Below are 23,971 nucleotides of genomic sequence, written 5' to 3' on the forward strand. Positions count from 1 at the left end.
TCCAGTACATGAAGGCTTTCCGATAGAGTCCAGCCGGAGTCCTGCAACTAGGACTGTGCCATAACACACCATCCATATTAACCCTGGGTATATTTTTGCATGATTTACAAAACCATTATTAAATGAATAAATGCAATAATGTCATGCTGTTATAATTTTGAGGTTATATTGCCCACGCCTACCTTCAACATATGAAACCGAGTAATTACAGTTTTCACACATCACTGAAGGCCGAAATCGAACGCAATCTGAGATCTAACACAAATTGTGCTGCACGCCCCCATCCGACACTCATGAGGCCCCCAGAAGATGATGACAGTGTATCGTTGGATTACAACATGATGAGAAGTAGGGCTGCCACAAACGATTATTTTGATAGTCGACTAGTCACCGATTATTTTTGCGATTAGTCGACTAATCAGATCATCATCCATTTGACGTAAAACGTACAGCTTATTGCACCAGCAGCATCTGCTCTTATATAACTATCATTAGCTTACAGCTTTAAGTGTTTAAGGTATGTGCTAACTAAAAATAAAGACAAGATGATAGTTTATTAAATTTTAATGAAATTTGCAGATTGTTTCGGTGAAGTTTAATAAACTCCTTGCTATCTAAAATATAACAGGACACCGGAGTAAATTCTTGAGCATCTCACACTTCTGATAATCAGCTGTCTGCTTGACGTTTATTCAGCTGTGTAAAAACTATAACTTTAATCTCAGCCAAACCGATTTACTCAGGAACAAATAAAATACTAAAAAAAGCCAAACAATAACATTTTTAAGTTATCTAAGTGACTTATATATCATGTTTAACCTGAGTAGCGAAAGACGGCGGTGGGTTTGAAAACGATTAGCCGGGAGTCCGGTGTTCTCACGGCTCTAGTTAGCCTAGCCCTCGGCTAGCTATCGAGCTAGTGGCTAACAGACGTCTCCGAAAACGTCGGAGCTCTTTTGAAAATATGTGGTGTCTTGATAAACTGAGCAGATATTTGAGGTTTACACAGCTACATTCTTGCCTGAAAATATGTTAAACGTTTATTTTGTGACCCAGAAAGAATAATAAGAGTAATATTAAAACTAACTAGCTGCCGCCATTGTTGGAAACTGAGCTGGGCCGCACTATGAATTCTGGGACACAGCTTCTTCTTCTTCGGGGTTTAACGGCAGCTGGCATCCTTGTACATGCAGTGCTGCCATCTTCTGTTTCAGTTCGTTATTACACTCTTAAATCCTACTACTTATTCCTGGGTCTTTCAGGATCTTACAAAGCTTCAAACAAATCGTCGACTATTAAATCAGTCGTCGACGATTTTGATAGTCGACATAATCGTGACTAGTCGACTAATCGTGGCAGCCCTAATGAGAAGGCTTCCTGGCTGGCAGCTGTTGGTGAATCCTTTCCCACTAAATACCAAATCAAATTCCGCCTCTAATGACGATGATCTATAAAACCTGCACACGCCTCATCAGCTAACCGTTTCTGCAAAAGCAAAACCGCTTCCCAAACTCCTCGTGTGAGGGTTCAGAGTCGCTACTCTTCCACGTTTACCCAACAATACGTTGAGGAGGAGAGCAGGAATGAGAGACTGTGAAAGCAATAAATCTTGCTCTGTCCCAGGACTCTGCTCAGATACGATAAGAGAAATGTTTAGGAAGGAATAAAAGCTGGAGGGAAAATGGAGTTATGATGAGGTGACACGCAGGTACAGATTTGTTTCCTTTCATAAAAACCTGCCCTCGCTGCTCCATTTACTAACGCAAGTATTTTTCTCTGCCTGTCACTTTGTAACGAAGGACACGTCTTTTTTTATCCCGTCTTCGGGTTCTTCAGCTGATTAATGAGCTTCAGATGAATTCTTGGCACAAATACACCTGAGAGCTGGTAACTGGTTTTAATGTCGCTGGGTATAATTAAAAGCACGGTCAGGATTTTGATCTTTCATCTTCACGTGCACACCACACAACACAGTTCTGCCAAAAATGTTCGATTATAGCTGGTGAATTGTAGAAAAACTGATCTGGAACTCAACAACAGCCCGACTGAGGTCATAAATCATGTTTTCAGCTTCTCTACACTGTCTTTCTTAATCCTGCATGATTGGTGGTTTTTTTGTTTCCTGCTGAAATTACACCTGAAAGTCACACACAGTCCAGTCTTTTTTCAAACACCTACTCTGAAAATTATCAGCCACCAGGGGCGCTGTGGAGTCTATCGAGTGTGGACGTAATATCGGCATGAAAATATAACTAATAATTAGACCTCTGTGCATTGAATCATATCTGTTATTAACCTCTGTCTCTCTTCCACAGCATGTCTTTATCCTGTCTTCCTTCTCTCACCCCAACCAATCACAGCAGATGGCCCCGCCCCTCCCTGAGCCTGGTTCTGCTGGTTGTTTCTTCCTGTTAGAAGGGAGTTTTTCCTTCCCACTGTCGCCAAAGTGCTGCTCACAGGGGGTTTGTTGGGTTTTTCTCTGTATGTATTACTGTAGGATCTACCTTACAGTATAAAGCACCTTGAGGCGACTGTTGTTGTGATTTGGCGCTGTGTAAATAAAACTGAATTGAATTAATCATCAACTAACTTTATTCAACAGGTCCAACATTACTGGGAAACACAGACCTTACAACAGCTGGGAGGTTTCTGTGCTGCTGTGACGTTGACTCTGTGTGGGTGTGGCCTACCAGAGCGCTCCTTTGTTTCCGAGGTGTGTGTCGTGCTCCTGCTCTGTGGAGAGGAGGGTGGGGTTTTGGTGATTTTTTTATTTTATTTAGTCTTTTGTTTGGTGAACATTTTCTGGGTTTTGTTATATTTCTTTATTTTGACAGTTTTTTGTCAGTTTGTCAGTTTTTTGTCAGTTTGATTATTAACAACAGAAAAACCTTTACTTTTACAGAGACGTGCTTTAACCTGGAGACACAATCATTTGATTAAAGATAAGTCCGACTAGAGTTTCTTTGAAAGCTTCATTAACACCAACAAGGCAGATGTTGACAGATGATGACAACTGTTGGACTACAAACAGTAGCAATAACAATGTGACACTAAGGATCAGTTCTACAGCCGCGAGACAAATACTTTGAGTCTAGTTAATCATTTAATATTTTAGCTGTTTTTATTTTATGATTAAATTTAAATGTTTTATATTCTCTGTATCTCAGACAGAACAATGAGCTGCGTTAAACTGCTATGAAGCATAAATATTAATACTCACTGTGAAACCAGCAGAATCTTAAATACCACAGAACCAAAAATTATCAACTGATTATTGAATCTGGAGTCTGTGAAGCTCTGTTGCTTGTATCAGCTCCAGAGTCTAACGATAACTTTCTACCGGAGTCTCTAATGCTGCAAACAGGAGAGCCTGAATTAGCTCCTCCCACTTTGCAGATGAAAAACAGGTGTATCGTCAGAGAACCAAAAATTGTGGCGTAAACCAGTTTGTCCCTCCGGTTCAATAAAAGCCTCTCTAAACTCTAAAGAAAGCAGGAAGCATGCTGTCAGATACAGCTCGCGTAAATAAGGCTACGACATGCTTCATGTGTTGGCCGGGTCTGATGGAGTCTATTGTCGAATGTTGTCGTCCAGCTGGTTCTCAGAGTGGATTTGACAGCTTAAAATCATCCCGAGGATCACAGCAGACAGCAGCAGGATGTGAACAGAGGAGGAGGTGAACACCTCAAGCACACATGTACGAGGAAAAGATGGCGACTGAATGATGAGCAACCAGACCTGTGGATTAGTCTAGAGCTGAAGTCTAACACCAGTTTAAAGCTAATGACCTGTCTGCAGGGTCATGGGCAGCATCCTCATCAGAGATGCACAGACCTCCCTCTTCCCAGCTCATCCGTGGGGGCACGTGGGCATTCCCAGTCAAGACAGCCAAGTAAGCAAACTTGATTTCTACGGCACGTTTAAAACCAAAGTGCGCTACACTAACACAGAATAAACCGGTTCCTAAAAAACTGACAGTACACAGAAATCAGCTGCTTCCAAAAGCTTAGATTTGGAAACAGTCCCTGAGGTTGTTCGTCTGAGGTCGTTCAGGTCATTCCAGAGAGGCGGGGCAACAGCAAAGATGATGACGACTGACTGAGATTCAGACCTTAATGATTTCGAGGGAATATGTGGACACACATGCAGGCGAGAGACCGGCTTTAAACACAAACAGGCTTTAAACTGGATTCTGTAACAGAGCAAGGCTGCAAACACAGTGAAGTCGTCCAGTTTAGATGTAATTAAGGAATGCATCATCCTTTCCAGATGAGAAGGTTTTTGTTTGATTGGCGACTGCTGAGCTGGAACAAACTGCTCCTGATCACTGCATTTATTTGTCTGTAAAGTTTTGAACCTGTGCTTTATTTAAAGCAGTAAAAAGCCCTGATTATCCTTCATCCTCTCAGTTATCAGTGGACAGCCTAACTGGGTCTAACCCAGGGCCTCCTCCTGGAACACCCACCCAGGAGGTGGATGCCCGAACCACCTCATCTTGCTTCTTCCACTGCAGGAGTGTCGGCTCCCGAACGTCTCACCCTATCATTAAGAGAGAGCCCTGCAGCTACGACGCACTGCGCCTTCATACCTCCGAGGCCTCAATCGTTCTCCGTGATTTGCAGATCCTGTCTGATTGGAGACTTTTTGGTGAAGGTGACAGCTGAATTGTGGGATATGAGAGCTGGCCTCACAACAATAACACTCATTCCCGCGTGTGCAGAAAAGTTTGATGCTGCAGGAAAACTAGTTGACTTTGCTGATTGCCTGGAGAGAAAAGCAGCAGCTCAGCATAATTGATTGGCAGTTTTTGTGCGTTACTGTGTGGCCCATTAAAAAAAGGTCACCTCTGAAATAGAACAGCTCTCACTTCAGAAAATCAAACATTTGCCTGAGAGACAGCCGTCGCTCCAGTTCCACATCCAGGGCAGAGAATAATGAGTCACGGGAACACGACGCACGGCAGGGAGGTCTCGGTTCGAGGCGAGCGCGTGGCTGCTTTGGCGTGTGTCGTACCTGTCCAGGTCTTCACTGTCCTGCATGTTGAACAGCATGGATGGGATCAGTTTGTCCATGTGCTGCGGCTCCCAGATGATGGCCTGCAGCTCGTCGTTCACCGTCTTCCTCACCACGCCCTGCAGACCTTTGATCCCGGCCACACGGATCCTGACGGCAGAGATTAGAGAGACTCAGAGGAAGAACAAGGCACACATCCAGCTGTGGACAGAAGTTTACATCACTCATCACAGGCATGAATGTCACGGTCATTTTGGGCTTTTAATGGTTTCTATGAAGCAGCATTGAACAGCACAAACCATTACAGACTTTAAAAACAAATCTGGGTGCACAACTTAATTCATTTCCTCGAATCCACACAGGGTCAAATATATACACAACTTTTTATAAGTGGTACTGAAATTATATCTTTTAACTTGAAAAGGCCGAGGCCTATTAGCTTCCCGTTAGCGTTCATCATCGACTACAGGTGCTAGTTTCTCTTTGCAGCATAAACAAGATTGACAGCACTCACTGGACTGACCAACACTGTGAACAACGGGAAAATCTGAGGAACTCCTTGTAGATTTACACAGACTGGGAGATATTTCTGAATAACTGAGGATTCCAAGATCATCAGTTAAAATGACCGTACATATATATTAGGGGTGCAACGATACTCGTATCGATATTGAACCGTTCGATACAGTGCTTTCGGTTCGGTACGCATATGTATTGAACAATACAAAATTTTTAATTTATTTTATCAACTTTCCTTCTGACGGTGCTGTCTGTGTTGAGCGCTCAGTGGATCTGCGCTCGACAGTGCAGCCTAGGCGGAGTAGTCGAACACAGATTCACTGAGCGCAGGGCAAGCTAGCGAGACAGAAGCTAAGCTCGTTGCAACATGGCAAATTGAACCTCCCCCACCCTCATTCAGATCTGGCGTTTGGAACTATTTTGGTTTTCATGTGACGTATGACCCTGAAGGTAAACGCGTCATGTACAAAAGTAAAACAGTATGTTGGATGTGCCAGCAATGCTCAATTACATTGGTGGGAACTACTGCGTTAGCGCAGTTAGCTCGTTAACGTGTTGGCCGTCCAGCCCCACGCACGGGGCGATCCGCAGTAGCTCGTTAACGGAGATTTGCCGTGTTGTGGCGTTAACGTCATTTCAGATTAACGCTGACAGCACTAGTGGGAACACAACGAATATGACTGCACATTTACTCCGACATCATCCGAGTGCAAAGACAAGTGGAAGCAGACAAAAACAACAAGCACGCATGCTACAAACTTTACCCGAGTCATTTAGACAGCCGTTAGCACATGATTCTCCTTATGGGGACCTGATATGTTTAATATGCTGCTGAGAATATAGCCCAGAAGAAGCGTATAGTAGAGCTTTTATTTTGGAAAGAGACATTTCTCTATAATAAACTCTCTTTTCCAAAGATGAGTGATTCCTCAATCAGATAGATTTATTATTTTATTACTTTGTTGTTTCAGCAACATTAAATTTAAAAACTGTACTTTTGAGTTAAAATACATATTTATAATTTTAATAAATGACAAATTAAAAAAGCATGAACATTTTTTGTATCGAAAAAATATCGAACCGTGACACCAAAGTATCGAACCGAACCGTGAATTTTGTGTATCGTTGCACCCCTAATAAATATTCACATACGTCACCACTTTGCTTCCAGACGTGGGCAAACTGTCACCCTCAGGCGAGAGGAATTTGGTTAGGATGTTCAGGAACAACCCAGGAACTAAAAAGGCTTAAGGCTAACGTAACCTGGACACTGCTGGAAGACCAGCATCAGTGTCCCCAGTGAAGTCAGTTTTACCTGGTCATGGACAAACAGCTACCAGACAACATCACGGTGCTTTTAATCTGAAAATGTCTCTCAAATAACTCGCTACTAAAGACTAACCTTCCAAGTTCTTCCCTCAAATTCCAAATCTTATCTGACTTCAGAGGAAAAACATCCAAACCTTTGACTTAATCTAATTTTCCGCCTGAGAAGAGGTTCAACAGCCTGCGCAGCAGAAATGTTCAGGAGCAAAGTGAGGCCGACTTCACCTTTTACTATTTCGTTTTTGGACACGGATAACTCCATGAGCAATAACACAAAGAACAACACTGATGACCTCGCCTGAGCACTAATCTAATCACTGCCACAGAAATCCTATTTGGGAATTCCTCTCCACCTACAGCCGACACTGCTGAGCGGAATAAAACACTGAGGAAAAAAAAAAGAAGCAGCGTCAGAAATCAAACCGTTTATAGCTCAGCGGTGGAGGCGAGGTATAGAGCGCACTCAAAAACAATCCCAGCATCCCCTGGCTCTCACCGCACCACCCACCCTCAACCAACCTGCAGCACGCACACACCCTCATACATACAAATGGAGATAAAAGAGGCTTTTTATGCACAGATACGTGCAGACACCTCGTCGCTCGGAGAGGTCTCAGCTGCTGCGGTGAGATTTCAGAAAATCTGGAGGAGGGAAGTTATCTTCACAGTGAATGAGACAGAAGTCTCCAGGTATTGTTTTAATGCAGAGGACGAGCGCCCCGGCGGGGAGAGCATCTTCTAACGTGCTGTGTGGTGTCACAACCTCACCGCCGCTGCCAAACCAGCTATTTTTTACCCTACTTACAATAAAGATCGCAAGCAGAGAGTTTCTCAGTGTCACAGTAAAAATGCGAGCGCCTGACGTCTGCCTCTTTTTAAAATGTAAATCTCTGCGTCGTGTTCATGAGTGAGGCGAGGACGCAGCGGGACACTGATGGAGAGGGTAATGTGGATGTTTTACCTTCTATTGTGGTAAAGTAGGGCTGTGATTCTCGCTAGGAGTGCGAGAGGTCCCGGGTTCAAATCCCGGACGAGCCCCCAATTCATGGTACGACATTCCTATCCTCACCAATGAACAATGAGCTCTGAGTAGTGAGATCGAACATACAAGTGATGGAAAAGGACTTCCTCACAAGGGTGTCTGTGCTCTCCCTTAAAGACGGGGGTGAGGAGCTCTGTCATTCAAGAAGAACTCAGAGTAGAGCTCCTGAGACTGGGCATCTAACCAGGACGCCTCCTGGACACCTCGTAGCTGAGGTGTTTCAGGTAGGGCTGCTCAATTAATCGAATTTTAATCTCGATTACGATCTGGGCTTTCAACGATCATTAAAAATGACTGAGCCGATTATTAGCCCCTCCCTCGTGCTTTACTCTCCGTGTGGCAAATCGAGCGCACCTCTCTGCGTTTCGAACACGCGTCACAACAATTAAGATCAGTGGTCTCCAACCTTTTTTGCACCACGGACCGGTTTATGCCCGACAATATTTTCATAGACCGGCCTTTAAGGTGTCGCGGATAAATACAACAAAATAAAACTAGTACCGGTACCGAAAAAAAGAAAATTTATTCATAACACACGTGAAAAGACCCAGGAAAACCGAGTAAACGATAAACTCGATAACAAAATAATGCTGAAAACCGATAAAAAACCCTGAAAACTATACATTTTACACCTGAGCCTCAACTCTCGCGGCCCGGTACCAAACGACTCACGGACCGGTACCGGTCCGAGGCCCGGGGGTTGGGGACCGCTGAGTAAGAGGACCCAAGGGAAGCTCGGAGAGCTCAGCAGAAGTTATTTGGAGAGGAGAGTGACTGCTGTTGGTTGAAAAGAGGTAAAAAAAACTTCAGTGTGGAAACATTATGGGTTCATGAGTCAGACGTGGATCAAGTAGACACAGTGTGTAAACTTTGCTACAGTGTCGTAGCTGCACCACAGAGCAACACTGCAAAGTTCACTAAACATAGATGTTTACATCTTTCATTTATTTCTTATATTGCAAACATTTGCACTGTTATCAGTATTTGCACTATTTTATATTATTTTATGACAATCTTTAAAGTCATTATTCAATACATTGTTATTGTTAAATAAATAATCGAGATCTCAATTTCAGTGAAAATAATCGTGATTATCATTTTTGCCATAATCGAGTAGCCCTAGTTTCAGGCATTTCCAATTCTGTGCATCTCAGGCAAGACTGCTGCCCACATGACCTGGACCCAGATAGGGTCTGAAAACGGATGTAATCCTTCCCTCAACCTGAAACTAAGAATTAGCGTAAACAAAGTAAAACAAAGATGCCAGACAGGAAACGGAGCAGCTATTGGTGGAGTCGAGTTCTTTCATGTTTTAATCAAAAATGTTTTTCTTTTTGTTTGCATTTATTATGCTGCCAAGTCTTTACACCTTGCTAGTTTAGAAGGTGTCGGCCTGAGGCTACGTCCACACGTACACGGGTATTTTTGAAAACTGAGATTCTCCGTTTTCGTTTTAAAAAATAATCCCGTCCACACGTAAACGCAGAAATGAAAGAAAACGCTGCTAGGAACATGCCAAAGCAGCAGGTGGCGCTATATTCCTAACCGTGTAGAAATGTTGGCCAATCAGAAGTCTAGAAGCCTCGGTGGGAAAAAGTAAACAAAGCTGGGGCATAGAAGCAGAACCGAGTCGTATGTGTGGAGGGACAGTAACTGTGTGTATATGTAAGCATTTAAACACTGCAGAGAGAACAAGTAACAGTAACAGTATTGTAGAAATTCATTTCACCGAAACAATAACGTGGCGCACAGTGTGACGTCAAAAAAGGCGCACACCTTTGACGCTGCGTTTTCTCCGTTTTTCTCGTCCACACGTAAATGCAAAAACAGAGTTTTTAGAAATCTCTGTTTTCAGTGACCGAAAATGCAGTTTTCATGTGGACGAAAGGTGCAAACGCATAGAAAAATCTGCGTTTTCAAAAATACCCGGGTACGTGTGGACGTAGCGTAAATCTGCACTGCAGTATTTTTATTAGAGTCATTAGAAAGAGTGCAGCTTTAAGTTTTTGCATCAGCTACATCGTAAGCCTTACTAGTCAGGTCCCCTTTTCAAAGGTACAAAAAGACTTGAGGCTTCACAGCGAGACGTCGTAAAACACCGAGCAACATCACGTGGACTACCTCTGTCTTTTATATACAGTCTGTGGATCGGCGTTGACTTTCTTCTCCCTACTTGCAGCTCCTGCTTGTTTCTTTTAAGACTTTATATTTCTGAACTGCACGCGGCTCGCTCGACTGTTTATTATTCTCCTCAGCTCCAAATCCTGTGGGCTTGCAACATTATATATTCTTCTCTCGTCTCGAAAGACTGCTGACTGTGAGTGATTACTCTCAACCAGCCATTTTCCTCTCGGTCTCAAATTTGTGCTGCATCTTTGTTTCAACAAATCATCGCCTAATAAAACTGCTAATGTTTCCTAAATAACACCTTCACCAGCAGATAACTGAGGGAGCTTTCAGACTACCACCTGTCAGGTTCAAGCAAAGTTACTTTTGTTGTTTTTAGTGATGCTGCCATGAAATATTACTCATTTAAAGGCTGTGATTTCTGCTTTATTACACAATAAAAACGTTTCTGAAAGATAAAAGAAAATCAAATCCACGTTAAAGATTAAAGACGACTAAAAGCCCAACGGGACAAATCAGTTTCCTGCTGTATTCTCTCATTACTGTGAGTGAAGTTGTTGCTGTGGAGGGAAGAATGAGCTCCTGACGCTGGAAGCAATGCAGGCAGGTACGCTCATTTATGCAGAGCCTTCCCAACACATCATTCCATCATCATCATCATCATTTCAGATCCTTATATTTCAACCTGGCCGGTGGAGCAATGCTTTCCTGTGGTGGTGTTACCAAGCCCCGCCCCCTCAGAAGATCTAAATCAGTCAGACGTAAGTCTAATTCTTTATTCACTGGATTCTAGTGGGGGGGGGGTTTTGTTTACGCCCCTCTTTTGACTGAAGTCTGTTTCCTCGCTGGCTTGAAAGAGGTCGTTCATGACATTTTCAGCGGTGGAAGAGCACCATGACATGTCTTCATAATACTCCAAAATGATGTCGCGGCATGAAGCCCAGATTTTAGAAGTAAAGCTCGCTGCTTCCAGATTCGAGTGAATCGGCCTGAACACAAAAAGGAAACCAATCACTAACTCAGACTGCTGCAGGGGAGGAAAATTATAACTTTGATTGAGAATCAATGGTTATATTTTAAATTTAGGATTATTCAGCCTCTCCTGAGTGCAACAAACAACAGTTGAGTTGTGGAGTAGTGCTGGGCGATATGGAAAAATATTTATCACGATATGAATTATTTTATATCACAATATACCACCTGACCTGTGGTCATCTAGAAAGTACGCAGTCTGTAAACAGCAAGTGCCGAGGGTGCAGTCTTTGTTTTGAGTTATCGTAAAGCATGTCGCAAATCCGGGTGCACGTACAGCAGCACCAGGTCGCAAACAACAAGACGGAGTTTCTTTGCGAAAAATATAATTTTTTTATACTTTATTTTCTCTTGCATAAAGTTAAGAGCATGTATAGTGAGAAGACAACACTAATATATTTGCCACAGGCTATTTAACCCTTTAAGACCTGCCATAGAACCAAGTCCGCTAGAGCTTATCTTTATGTTTTTACATGCTGTGGAGCCATTTGTGGGAGCGTTTCAACTTTCCATACATCAATACAACTGTTATAGCCCAAATCTTAATAATATGTCTGCATTAAGTGCATAGTAATTACATAAATTGCAAAAAAGTGCAATAAACTACAAAAAAAATTGAAAATCATTTTGTTTTTTTAACATATATTTCTAGTTAGAGAAATTTAAGAGGCTTATCCCTCAAAACTGTAAATACAAAAAAGTTGCACAAAATAATTTCCAACCACGAGAAATTTATTTTGAGTGTCTTCATAGTTTTATTTTTGAGATACACTATTTTTTATACACTGCAGGAAAAATAAAAATAATTATTATAATGCATCAAAACAAACTATTTCCAACAGTGTAATTTGAGTTCTAAGCATCCCAGGAACGATACAGAAAAGCATAAAGTCAAACATGACTTAAAAACACCAACATAGGCTTATAAGGCCCTTTCGCCAAAATGACGTCACTTCCGGTTTCGGGCGGGTAATGGCGGACATGCGATAGTTCGCGCTGGCGTATATGCCAACGTAGGAAGTGTTATTGAACATCAGCAAAGCGTGTTTCTGGAATATTATATTTTTGTTGCTGCAAGTGCTTCTTATGCAATTTTTGCAAAGCTATATGTGGAAGGAAACTGTGACCGAGGACAAGCTGATGGCATAAGATGTAAGTACAATTCCTCCGGTTTCACATGCAAAAAAAATGATTGCGCTAGCTCACGCGGTTGTAGTGCTACAAGGATTTAAAAGTAGTTGCGCAAAACGGAGCGTGCCCGCTCTGACTGGTTTTAAAGGGTTAATTATATATTTTATGTAATAATTTATAAAATTAGGTTAGAAACGATAGAAGACAAATGGCACGACAGACACTTTTCTATCGTCCACACGATATATATCGTCATATCGCCCAGCACTATTGTGGAGGTCTTTAAATGTGATGTGAGAATAAAGAGAAAGAACGTGACATAATGAATGTGTTTGTTCTTCTTGGTATAAACAGCAGCCTTACTCAAGTTCTTATAATAATATCTGGTTAAACATAAATCTGGGTCATTAACATTTCCTGATGACTTGGAGTAACCAGGAGAAACCTCCAGGGTTGAAGAATGAAGTCACGGGAAGCAAAAAACTGCAGTTCCTCAAACCTTTGGGCTCCATTAGAGCTTAAAACATGAACACACACACCATGCATGGTGAAAACAAGGAATTATAACTATAACTATTTGTTATAGTTGTAGTAGTCGAACCATTTTTTCTAATGCATGCATGTTTTTGAAGAACAACTGGAGGCCCAAAATTGAGCCCTGTGGGACTCCACGAACAATGTTGTGAAGGGAAGATGAAATAAATCTAAAAGCTGATGGCAGAGGGTCAGAAAAGTTAAACTAGCCCATTATCACTGTCAAAAAGAAAGAGCTAAAACACAATATCACAGAAAAAAGTACAAAAGTACCTCACATAAGATATAAAACTAAAAGGAAGATAAAAACAAAATCATAAGGACAATTAAAATTAAAACCTGCTAAAAAATTAGAGGATGTCCTGATATTGTGTTGCATTCAGAGTTTTTGTGGGTAAATCCTGAACCATGAGAAAATTCTACTTTTTGAAATGTTCACTGAACCTTGTGACAATTTTTCTAAAAGAAATTACAGTTTGTTTCCATATAGAAGTTTTAACCTGTATATTGTTGCTTAATCCAGCATTTTGTCTAGTTTATTGCTTAAAAAATAAAATAATAATAATAATAATAATTATAAAATTAATATTAATTAATTAATTAACTTAAAAAAATAATAATTATTAAATTAATTAATATTAATTTATTCAGGTTTTTCAAGACGAAAAAACCCTGAAATATAAATATAAATATAGTATACTTGTCATCAGAGGGTCTGTTTGAAATGTTTGGACTTACCTGGTTCTGGTCTCTGGGTCTTCGTGAGTAGAGTGGCACATGGCGCTGAACTGTGAGACAAAGAAATCGTAGCGGCGATGGTAGGAAGGCGTGTCCTCCTCGATGTTGGCAAACTTCACAAACTGCAGAGAGACGAGGAAGAATCAGCAAACGTTCATCAGCCTGAATTTTATGTGTGAGTCAGAGAGCACATGTGAGACATGATGGCTCGCCATGAAAGTGAACACAGCTCTGTGAAATTCTGAAAAGTAGTAACTGTACTATTCATAAATAACAATAATTATAATTAGTGAATAGTACACTCCTCGAGGCGTCCACATTAAGTGAAGCCTCCTCTGCTTGCAAAAAGACAATTAAATAAGTCTGTGGGGAAATGGCCCTGTGACCTCAGTAAGTACTTCCTGATTAATTCACGGTCTCGAGCTGTTTCTTACTTTAAACAACATTAAATAAACTATTATTATTATCAGCCAATCACACGTCAGCTGATGAGTCCACGCCCATCTAATCCAGTTTGAAAACACCAACCTGTCAACTGTAAAAACACTCAGGTACAGGCTTTACTAACCAATGCAGGACAGCCGTGTTTTATATGTTGTTCATTTATGCAGGAACCTGAAGTCCTGAAAATAGGAAGCTGATGAATATTTGACCTTTCACCTCAACAACAGATAAAGAAAAAAAAATCCCTCGATCACAACACTGATAACATTTCCTGTGAGCCAAAGCACCGTCACGTTCCTGCACACTAATTAATTTTGGAGCCAGTGTGACAATAACTATTAGAACCACCTCCCCCACCCGGCCCATCTTCTCCCTCCAAACGAGCCTCGAGCGTCCTCCGGAGAGGCCTCCTCCTCCCGGCTCAGTTGGCTGTGCTCGACGAGCCTCTCTCACCAACCTGTCATTGTCCACTATGACAAATAGCGTCAGCACAGTTCAGCGTCAGTGACAAAAACCACTCCGTCCTACCGGTAATTTCCTCCCATTTCGTACCTAACCTCTCCTGGGGGTCATGGCTCAGATGGAAGGAGCTACGCCGGCAGCTGGCGCACAGGAGAGTGGCTTCCCCTCAGCAGATTACGGTACTGTACTGCGCACATGTGCTGCTGCAGAAGAGCAAATTCAAGCTGTAGGCACTTACAGACCAATTACAGTCGTGTTTAGGAGGTAGAAGGAGAAGCTTGGGTCACGATTTGAATTTGCACGTCACACAAAGACATCCTGATACTCTGTAATATCCACCACACTATGCACACTGCATTGTTGTAAAACCATGACAGAAATCTGAGACAAGCTCAAACTTCACAGAAAGGAGTCTGAAGTCCTTTGTGGCATTAAAAATGCTCCACGTTTTGTTGAATGTGTGCTGTTTTGAGTCTGATTTTAGGGTCATTAATTCATAAGTCTGACATTCAGTCATCGGGACGATGTATTGCCTGGGCTGAGAGTTCACTGGTGAACCTGCTGGAGTGACAGTCTGAGTGGGAGGAGGCTGAATGTTTGCTGACTCAAGCCAGGAAGTGGAATACTGAAGCTTAAACTAATTATTAGCGTGTATTCCCTTCGGCGGCGGCTCTGATTATAAGTGATGATAACCTGTAATAACAGGGCTGACTCATTCTCACGTATCGTGCGCCTGAAGCAGTTTACAGGTGTCGTACTTCCTGAGAGCATTCAATTTCCTGCAACCTCATCAAACGTGACATTTCGGCATCATCCCCGCGAGAAACTTCGCAGGAAGTTTACGACGACTTGGGGGAACGTCTTGAGCTGTAGACGGATTCATAACTGGCTGCTTCCTCCTGAGCCCTGACTCAGCTGATGACGTTAAATGGTAAATGGCCTGCATTTATATAGCGCTTTACTGGTCCCTAAGGACCCCAAAGCGCTTTACATATCCAGTCATCCACCATTCACACACTGGTGATGGCAGCTACATTGTAGCCACAGCCACCCTGGGCCGCACTGACAGAGGCGAGGCTGCCGGACACTGGCGCCACCGGGCCCTCTGACCACCACCAGTAGGCAACGGGTGAAGTGTCTTGCCCAAGGACACAACGACCGAGACTGTCCAAGCCGGGGCTCGAACCGGCAACCTTCCAATTACAAGGTGAACTCCCAACTCTTGAGCCACGATCGCGATCGATGATGATGATGATGGAGAACTCCTCGCCCCGGGAACTGTTGGACTGGGGGTTTGCTCATCAGAAATCTACCGTCACCTCGAGTTCACCGTGCGATCAGCTGGCGGTTACTGAACGTTAAAATGTTTATTTTGATATTATTATTTCATGTTGCATGATGTGCAGTTTTTCTTTAATCTGCTAAAAAAATATCTTTTTTTCTGCTACATCTAACCTTTGTAAATCTGTTGTTTTTTTTCCAAATTGGGGTCTGAGCTTCACTTAAAGGCTCCGACAGAGGAAGAAACAAAGGCTGTACTGTTGACTAACGAAGGCTCGTCTGTTAGAAACGGCGCTCATGCTTCTCTGGCCATCTGCGAAGTGCTTTCAACGTGTGAAATCACAAGAGGAGAAGGACAACCAAGGCCGCAGTGAAAAGCAACAGATGGAATTCGATAAACAAGAGACGTCGACTCTGATTACGGAGCGTCTCGGAGGTATCGAGGTGTCAAAATGCTTCAAACTTTGGTGAAATGAAAATAAAAATAATCTTATTCCTACATCGTTTTTGAACTTAACCAAAACTTTCTGCTGTCCATAAACTGTACACAAATCTAAGCATGGGAAATTGGGTTTTGGGATAAAGCTGTAGACATCTGGCTCCACAGGTTATAGATCGCAGACACATGGACTCCCCTGTGCGTCCGACTCGGTGTCTGAGTCTGGACTGATGAGCGCCTCTTCCATTGAGATGGAGTGAAGGAAGCGCCACTTCGAGCTGTCACAGTTCGCCAATTTCTTGTGATAAAGTTAACTGGGAGATGAATTTGTAAAGCGTGAGCGGCTGGCAGCGCAGACAGCAGCACGACACAACGGTCACACACATTTGTACTGGGCACGGTAAAAAATAGGAAAGCCGGTGGGGCTGTAGGAGGAAAATGATTACATTAAAGCTGACAAATGTTGTTGGGTTTAATGAAAATGTCACTGTTAGACTGATTGGAACTTTTTTGGTATTATTTATATACAGGATGATTTATCACCTACCTCCCCCCACGATGGTTTGTTTTGGCTCGTTAGTCAACCGAATGTTTCCAAAGTTAACTTGCAGTGGACTTATTGGGCTTTCCCTCATTGTCTGACAAACATCCTCGCCAAGTGCTGGATGCTCACATTAGACAGAGCAGAAGATAAAGAGGTCCACGTTTGTACAAAAGTACAAGGTCAACTTTTTTTTCTACTGTTGGCTCTGCATGATGTCATAAAGAGTGGATATTCCTAATATGCCAATCAGGCACGGAGGCCCCACCCACCTTCAGTTTACAAGGGAGAGCTAAGGGGGAGGAGCTAAAATGGACTGTTTCTTAAAAGCTACTCAGTCATCATTCTTTGCTTCTCCAGCTTGTTTTAATAAAAGGTTATAAAAACAGCCCTGAGCTCCTGAAGACTGATATTTGAATGATTCGTTGAAGAAACGCTTTTGTGCCCACTAAGGTTTCAGTGTGGATGTGGGATTTTTTTTCATAATGATTAAACCAAATCACACAGCAGTGACCAACCTCGAGCTGTTGATGGATCATCTCAGACATGGTCTGGACTGAAGTTTGGTCCATTTTCAGCCTTTCTTCCCGTCGTCGTCATATCAACGAGCCCAACTTCACTAGTTTTTAAGTCCAAAGTTTTGTAAGAGTAACAGTTTTGCTGGCTTTTGAGGGGCTTTGAAAAAAACCGAGGTCTGCAGCTAACACTCGATCTATTTTGATATCATATCATCCCCGCCCGTCTTTTATCTTTAAATCTAACCCTTTCCCTCTTGGATGCCTACCAAATGAAATCCCTGTTTCTCTTTTCTGAACTGAGCAATTTCTGTTATATTTCAGGCGTGTTTCTAGAATAAGATGACGTCACAAGTTAACGTGGATGATCTCCGCCTATACAACTTACTCGGGCTCCACCTGGAAAAACCTGGAATCTGTTCCAATGGTCGTCAAACCGCGTCTTTATTGAGCTATAAAGTGACATGTCAAAACTACTCATTAAAACTCTCTTTCTGTGGTTCCTGCTCGATAATGATGCGCCCAACATGAACTGAGTGTTTCTCCATGTAGACCATCTTGGTATGAAGAGTATTAAGTATGAAGGTAAACAAGCATCACAATATTAAGATCAGGCTTCAAACTTTCCTTTTTGCTAAAGCATATAGTTAGGGCTGGACCAGGTGACCCTGAATCCTCCCTTAGTTATGCTGCAATAGACGTAGGCTGCCGGGGATTCCCATGATGCATTGAGTTTTTCCTTTCCAGTCACCTTTCTCACTCACTATGTGTTCACAGACCTCTCTGCATTGAATCATATCTGTTATTAACCTCTGTCTGTCTTCCACAGCATGTCTTTAACCAATCACAGCAGATGGCCCCGCCCCTCCCTGAGCCTGGTTCTGCCGGAGGTTTCTTCCTGTTAAAAGGGAGTTTTTCCTTCCCACTGTCACCAAAGTGCTTGCTCATAGGGGGTCATATGATTGTTGGGTTTTTCTCTGTATCTATGAAGAGCCTTGAGGCAACTTTTGTTGTGATTTGGCGCTATATAAATAAAATTGAATTGAATAGATGCCACTGTGTCAAAGTAACTGAGGATGGAACAGAAAAATAGATTGTTTTCTTTTCTTTTGTACTTTAGAAACTTTGAAAATATGCTGCGATCGACCAAAAACTGCAGAAAACCACAAATCATCAAGTGGAATGAATCAACATCTGCAAAGTTACAGAGGTTGTAGTACAGACATAACAAGACGTTTTGTAATTTGGCACCAGAAAATGTCGATGTCCGATGGGAAACTGCTCTTGAAGCACTCTGGGGCTTTGAGTTGTTCAGTTTTATCGCTGTTAAGTTTTGGAAGATAAAATGTGTTTGTGTTTACATCATTACCTGCCTTATAATTGTTTTTTGTTCTGTGTTTTGCAGTTGGAGAAATGATTTTTGTGAGTTTTGAGCTGAGATTCTGATGTTTGTGTGGATACCACAGATGTCTGTGTTTAAACAACAGACCAAACAACAGATGTTTGGTTCACCAGGTTGCGGGAACAGGGGAGGTTGTCAAACGTTATCTTTATGGAGGAAAGAATTAAAGACACTTTTATGTAACTAACTTTCACCACCAGGGGGCATTTCCTCTAAAGACGTCGTCTTTTTAAATCGTAAGGTGTCGTTAATGACTTGTATGACTGACTCACTGCATCATTTTGTGGTAAAATTGGTGTTAGAAGAATTACTTCAGCTTCTGCTCTTCAACACGATGACTCTGTGTTATGGACAAAAATTCATAGCAGTTTATTTTGATGATTTAAAACACTCAACATAAGCACCTCTGGGACTCTGGGAGTTGACCTCCTCTTGTTTGCTTGTATCATGAAGGATATGAAGTTCTTCAGCTACTGTAAAGCTGTTTTGCTGCTGAGCAGCAACAACAAGCCCTAAAAGTGTGACGTTTAAAAGTAATTAGACACCGCTGAGGCTCCGCTGAGGCCGGCCGGCTGGTTTCAAACAGTCTTTTGACCAAACTGCTGTAATTTGCTGAGCTCTCTGTGTCGGTGCTTTTCTGCAGACGTCTCAAACAAACTCATTAAACTGATAATTAGGCAACAGAGCAAACAAAGGAGCTCTGTTTTGCTCAGCTGCGCCACAAAACCGAACGGAGACATTAAACAAAACGTCTCCGTTTGCAGCCGGTGCCGTAAGGGAAAATTTAATTAACACGGCTCTCACCTAAAGACGGCGAGCACCTTCCAGCCCCCGATTCGGCTAACTGCTCTTCTCTTCTGTCAGTCTAAATACCACACATAAATAATGCAAAGGCTTTCACATCTAAACCTTGGGCTCGGTTTCCTGTTCGGATGAAGCCCCAACAATGGAGACAGACAGAACAGGAAGCGGCATGAAGGGGAAAACTTCGGGTTCACCTTCAGAAGAAACAGAAGGAGGAACGGGGCTGACATTTGCTGGCGGCTTAGAAGCTAATAATAATTAGAGTCTTTCACGGGATGTGTTACACGACGATTTCCTCTGTGAGAGGAGAAGTGAAACGAGCTATTAAAGTGCCAACATCAACCACTGATTTGACCTGCTTTGATTTATGACCTTATTTTTTGTGTGTGTCAAAAACGTTGTTGTGGCTTTAATCTGGAGGAGTGTGGGTTAGTCTGTGATGGGAAACATACAAAGTATGAATAAAGCAGAGTCAACAATAAAATCCTGGTTGCTGCTAAGAGAGTATCCGCCTGAGATTAAAAGTAAAATGAAGCTCAAAGTGAGAAGAGCAGAAGCTTTTTATTGCATGCAGCTTACAGCGTGTGAAGGGAAGTTCTGTCCAGCCAACATCTGCAACATCTGCAGCTTCAAAAGCTGCTGGCATGCATGATGAAGGCACACCAACTGCTTCCTCTTTTCCTATCCATGCAAAACAGGCCGTGCATCACCTGACATGCTAATGCTTGCAAGTGGAAGCAAAGTTCTCTGAGAAACGATGTTTTGGTTTCTGATGCTGTAACGGATTCATTTAAAGGAAATCTGTACACATTCATCTTTTACATAATGCACCAATTGGCTTCACTAAGGTTACAGTTCACAATGTCTTCATCAGCACATTTCTGCATGCTCTCCTCCTCCGTTCCCTTCATGTAGAAAAAAGGCTTCAAGTGTGTGTTTCTGTGTTTCCGTCTTACCGAGTTGGTTCCCAGCACCTGCAGGTCTGGCTCTCTAGACTCCAGCAGCTTGGCCACCATGTGCAGGAAACTCTCCACGAAGGGTTTGATGCTCTGAGAGTGGCACGCCATCAGCAGCTGATCCAGAGCCTCCATGGCTATCACCACATTCCTGCACACAGCGATACGCAAGTTTACAGAAACACTACTCCAGATGTATGTCATAGGGGGAGAGGTCTAAGCAGAGACCTCGCCTAACCCACTACCTCCTAATGTGCTAACCGAACAGTTTTTTGAGGCTCTTCTCTATTTAAAAACAGAAGCAGCAAAGGGTGGAGACGAGAGATTGGTTCTGCAGCGGTGCAGCAGATGTGTTTCGATCAAAATACACAAAAAGAGTGGGTCACTGTCGAGTTGAAAGTGGGCGCTGTCTGTGCACTGAGCACATTATTGCATGATGTAACTTTACAGCAGCTCCACCTGGAAGGAGAAGGCTGACGTAACAGACCCGAGCATGTAAACATGTCGCTAGGGCTGGGCGATATGGCCTAAAATTCATATCGCAATATAATTTGAAGCATGTGCGGTAACGATATATATCGCGATATATTCTTTTCTTCTGTATAACGTATTTTCCACTCTTAAAATCCTTTAATTTTCTCAAAAATTGAGAGAGTGCCTTATGTATGAATTCTGGTTGTGCTTACTGACCTCGAACCGATTTTGGCTGCAGAAATCTGTTAAAAAATGTTTTAGTACAACTTTGGTAAGCCGCACTGCTTGATGGATTGTCAGAGCATTACAGCTGCCGTAGTGAGGAGCTTCGGAGTAACCTGGGTCCAAAACTCCGTCCATTTCAGGTCCCAAAGTCAAACAAACACTAAGAGTAAAAAACGGTCTAAATTATTTAATCTTTAATAAAATCATCAGCGTTGCTGCTTTACCAGGTGTAACAATTAAGTTTAACATCCAGGCATCCATGAAAATAGAAGTTATTAAATTTAATGGAGTTAGAAGTTAGCAGGAAGTTAGCTCGCTAGTTTCCACGTGACATACTATGTTCTGACTGAGAGATTTTTGAAACTAATTCAAAAGTACAGCTCTGCTACCACTTCCGACATAAATGAAGAGAGAAAACTAAACAGCAGTGGCGTTTGCAGGGTTACTGAAGTTGGACTACCTGGTATATAATGTTGTGCTACGTGATTGCTAGCAACACAGCTATGTTAGCATAACATTAGCACAGTGAAGCTGGAGGATGAACGCCAACTTTTTTCCACTCGATAAAAGTCATTAATGAATCAATGTTACGGACGTGGAGGAAGCGCAGTTTTTGGCTTTCCCCATATTTCAAAAGTGCTTCATCTCTTTGCTATGACTGTCGGCATATTTTGCAGATGATAATGTTTGTAGCCGCTGCCATGCTTTCGACCAAAACAGGCGCAGCTTGATGACATCACCAACATGCGCTATCACGATAGATCGGTATAGTCAAAATCTCTATCGTTGGCCAAATTTATATCGTTTCTATCGCCCACCCCTACATGTCGCCTTGCTGGGTGAACAGCGGTCCGGTAAGGATGCGTGGATGCCGTGCAGAAGATAGATGCGTCTGCTCTCTGACCGTCAGCCTCAGGGAAACAACATCAGAGCCGATTCAGACAGAAAGTCTGACATTATAATGGTTGTATTGATTCAGTGCTGACAGTCTTCTTCTGAAATACTTCAGGGAGCTTCTTTGTTCCGTCTCTCAGCTCATTTTAATTACTTTCCAGAGCAGAAATGGAAGTGGACGAGACTTTTAATGTCACTGCACTTCTTCTGATGAGTTTTAATGACAGGTGGCTGGACAGTCTCCTTCACGTTCTGTTTTTAAATGTCACCTAGTATCTCTGAACCTCGGGCTGACTGCGACTGCTTTCATCCTGTTTTCCAGCATCCTTACTCGTCTTTGCTACGTCGCGCTACATTCTCAGGTATTTTTCCCTCAGACGTTTTTCTCTTGTCATTTCCAGATTTCCAGTATTTTTTTGGCAAATTCATTTGCAGCTCACTGTTTCATAGTAACTGTGCAGCTTATCCTCCTCCTGCTGTCTCACTGAAGTGAATCTGCATCATGAATTGAAGCTAATAGCATTTGCTGTTTGAGGTGATGAAGGGTTTTCCGGGATAAAACGCGTTTATCTGGTGCTTGGGACTTAACAAGTCAAACGCCACTCACCCGTAGCGGTGTCGCACCACATCTCTGCTCAGCTTCTCGGCCAGGTAAGCTCCAATCCTGTCCAGTTTCTCTGGAGCCGACACGGCGTAGAAGGTGAGCTTCTCCATGTCCGACTTACTGAGGCCATCCTGGAAACAACAACGCAGTCAGGATTCAGAGGATTCAAACAAAGCCTGTCAACACTGACTCCCTGACGGATCAGATGATGCACTTTGTCATATAGAGCATCGCATGTAGAGCAGGCTTCCTGAACCCGTAGAACCCATTTAGACGTAGAAAAAAAGTGCAAATATGTAAAACTGGGTGATACGTGTTGTATAAAATGCTTTGAGTGCTCAAGCCGAATAGAAAAGAGTTACATAAGAACCTGTCCACTTAAAAGATAAGCTGCTTCAGCCTGCATACAGCCACTACTGCCTCTGCAAGCCACTTTGCAACCCACGTCTTCTTTTTAAGAGTTTATCTGTTGTCACTGATGCGGTCCTGACCATTTGGCTTTCATGACTAAAAACTCATCACAATCTTCCCGTATGATTGAAAATAAACTTAGTGCCTTGTAAGACATCACAGCACTCTGTACTGAACACGTTTGAATTTTGCTGATCGGACGAAACACGAAACTCGACGACATCGCTTCTATTTTTCTTTTCAGTGTTATTTTACACACGATGTGATGAAGCCAAATATTCACTACTATTTGCAGCCATCGCTCATCGATGATACAGACTTTCTGCGGTACTATAATAAAGTAATAAGAATATTCTTACAATGCTAAAAAACTTGGAGTCGATGTGGCGATCAAAAAGGTCGGATTGAATTCTATCAGACAAGATGAAGAATTTAAAACTTGGACATGTATCTGGTATTCCCAGCTGTCTCCTCCAGCTCTTTCAGGACCGAGGCGTTCCCAAGCCAGCCAGGAGACATCATCTCTCCGCTCTGAGCTCCTCAGCCTGCATCTCTAAAGCAGGAAGCTCATTTCCAGCTCTCGTACCCATGATCTCAATTTCTCATTATAAGAATAAAAAACGAACACTTATCAGCAGGTTCATCGAACGGCAAAAGTCAATCTGTCAAATTTCCAGTCAGACTTATTCAGTTGTCTGAATCCTTCTTTTAACTTCCTAAACTTCACTGACATTAGAACCAGTGGACTGTGTGTGTTTAATTTGGCTTCCCTGACATGGATGCAAACGAATGAGCGCCACAGATCAGTGCTCAGAAACATTATAGAGACTGAAACTGCACATTATCGGAAATTATTCATACTGAAGTCCAATTACTGTATTCACGGCCTTCTCTTCACTCAGGGTCCATTTCTGCCTCGTTAAAACTAACGAGAGCTCGTTGCGGTGCAGGGACTCAGATTCTTCTCTATCAGAGTGCTTCAATACTGTACTGTAGTCAACACGTATACATGCTGTATGTACTGACTGGCCAGAGGGGGGAGTTCATTTGATCTGTT

At 42.5% G+C, this 23,971-nt stretch overlaps 1 protein-coding gene across 3 annotated transcripts in view; it reads right to left on the reverse strand.

Annotated features, from left to right (window-relative positions):
* efr3a (EFR3 homolog A (S. cerevisiae)) overlaps positions 1 to 23,971 on the reverse strand; it is a 117,801-nt gene that overhangs the window by 50,122 nt on the left and 43,708 nt on the right. For all 3 annotated transcript variants that reach the window (XM_087832566.1, XM_087832567.1, XM_087832565.1), the window contains 4 exons: positions 22,507 to 22,634; positions 20,307 to 20,457; positions 13,463 to 13,584; positions 5,014 to 5,163 (listed from right to left, as the gene is read on the reverse strand). In XM_087832566.1, coding sequence (XP_087688692.1) covers positions 5,014 to 5,163; positions 13,463 to 13,584; positions 20,307 to 20,457; positions 22,507 to 22,634 — 551 coding nt within the window. The remainder of the gene's footprint in view (positions 1 to 5,013; positions 5,164 to 13,462; positions 13,585 to 20,306; positions 20,458 to 22,506; positions 22,635 to 23,971) is intronic.

Source organism: Neolamprologus brichardi, chromosome 18 (genome assembly GCF_056152115.1).
Source record: "Neolamprologus brichardi isolate AB-2024 chromosome 18, ASM5615211v1, whole genome shotgun sequence".
NCBI lineage: Eukaryota > Metazoa > Chordata > Actinopteri > Cichliformes > Cichlidae > Neolamprologus > Neolamprologus brichardi.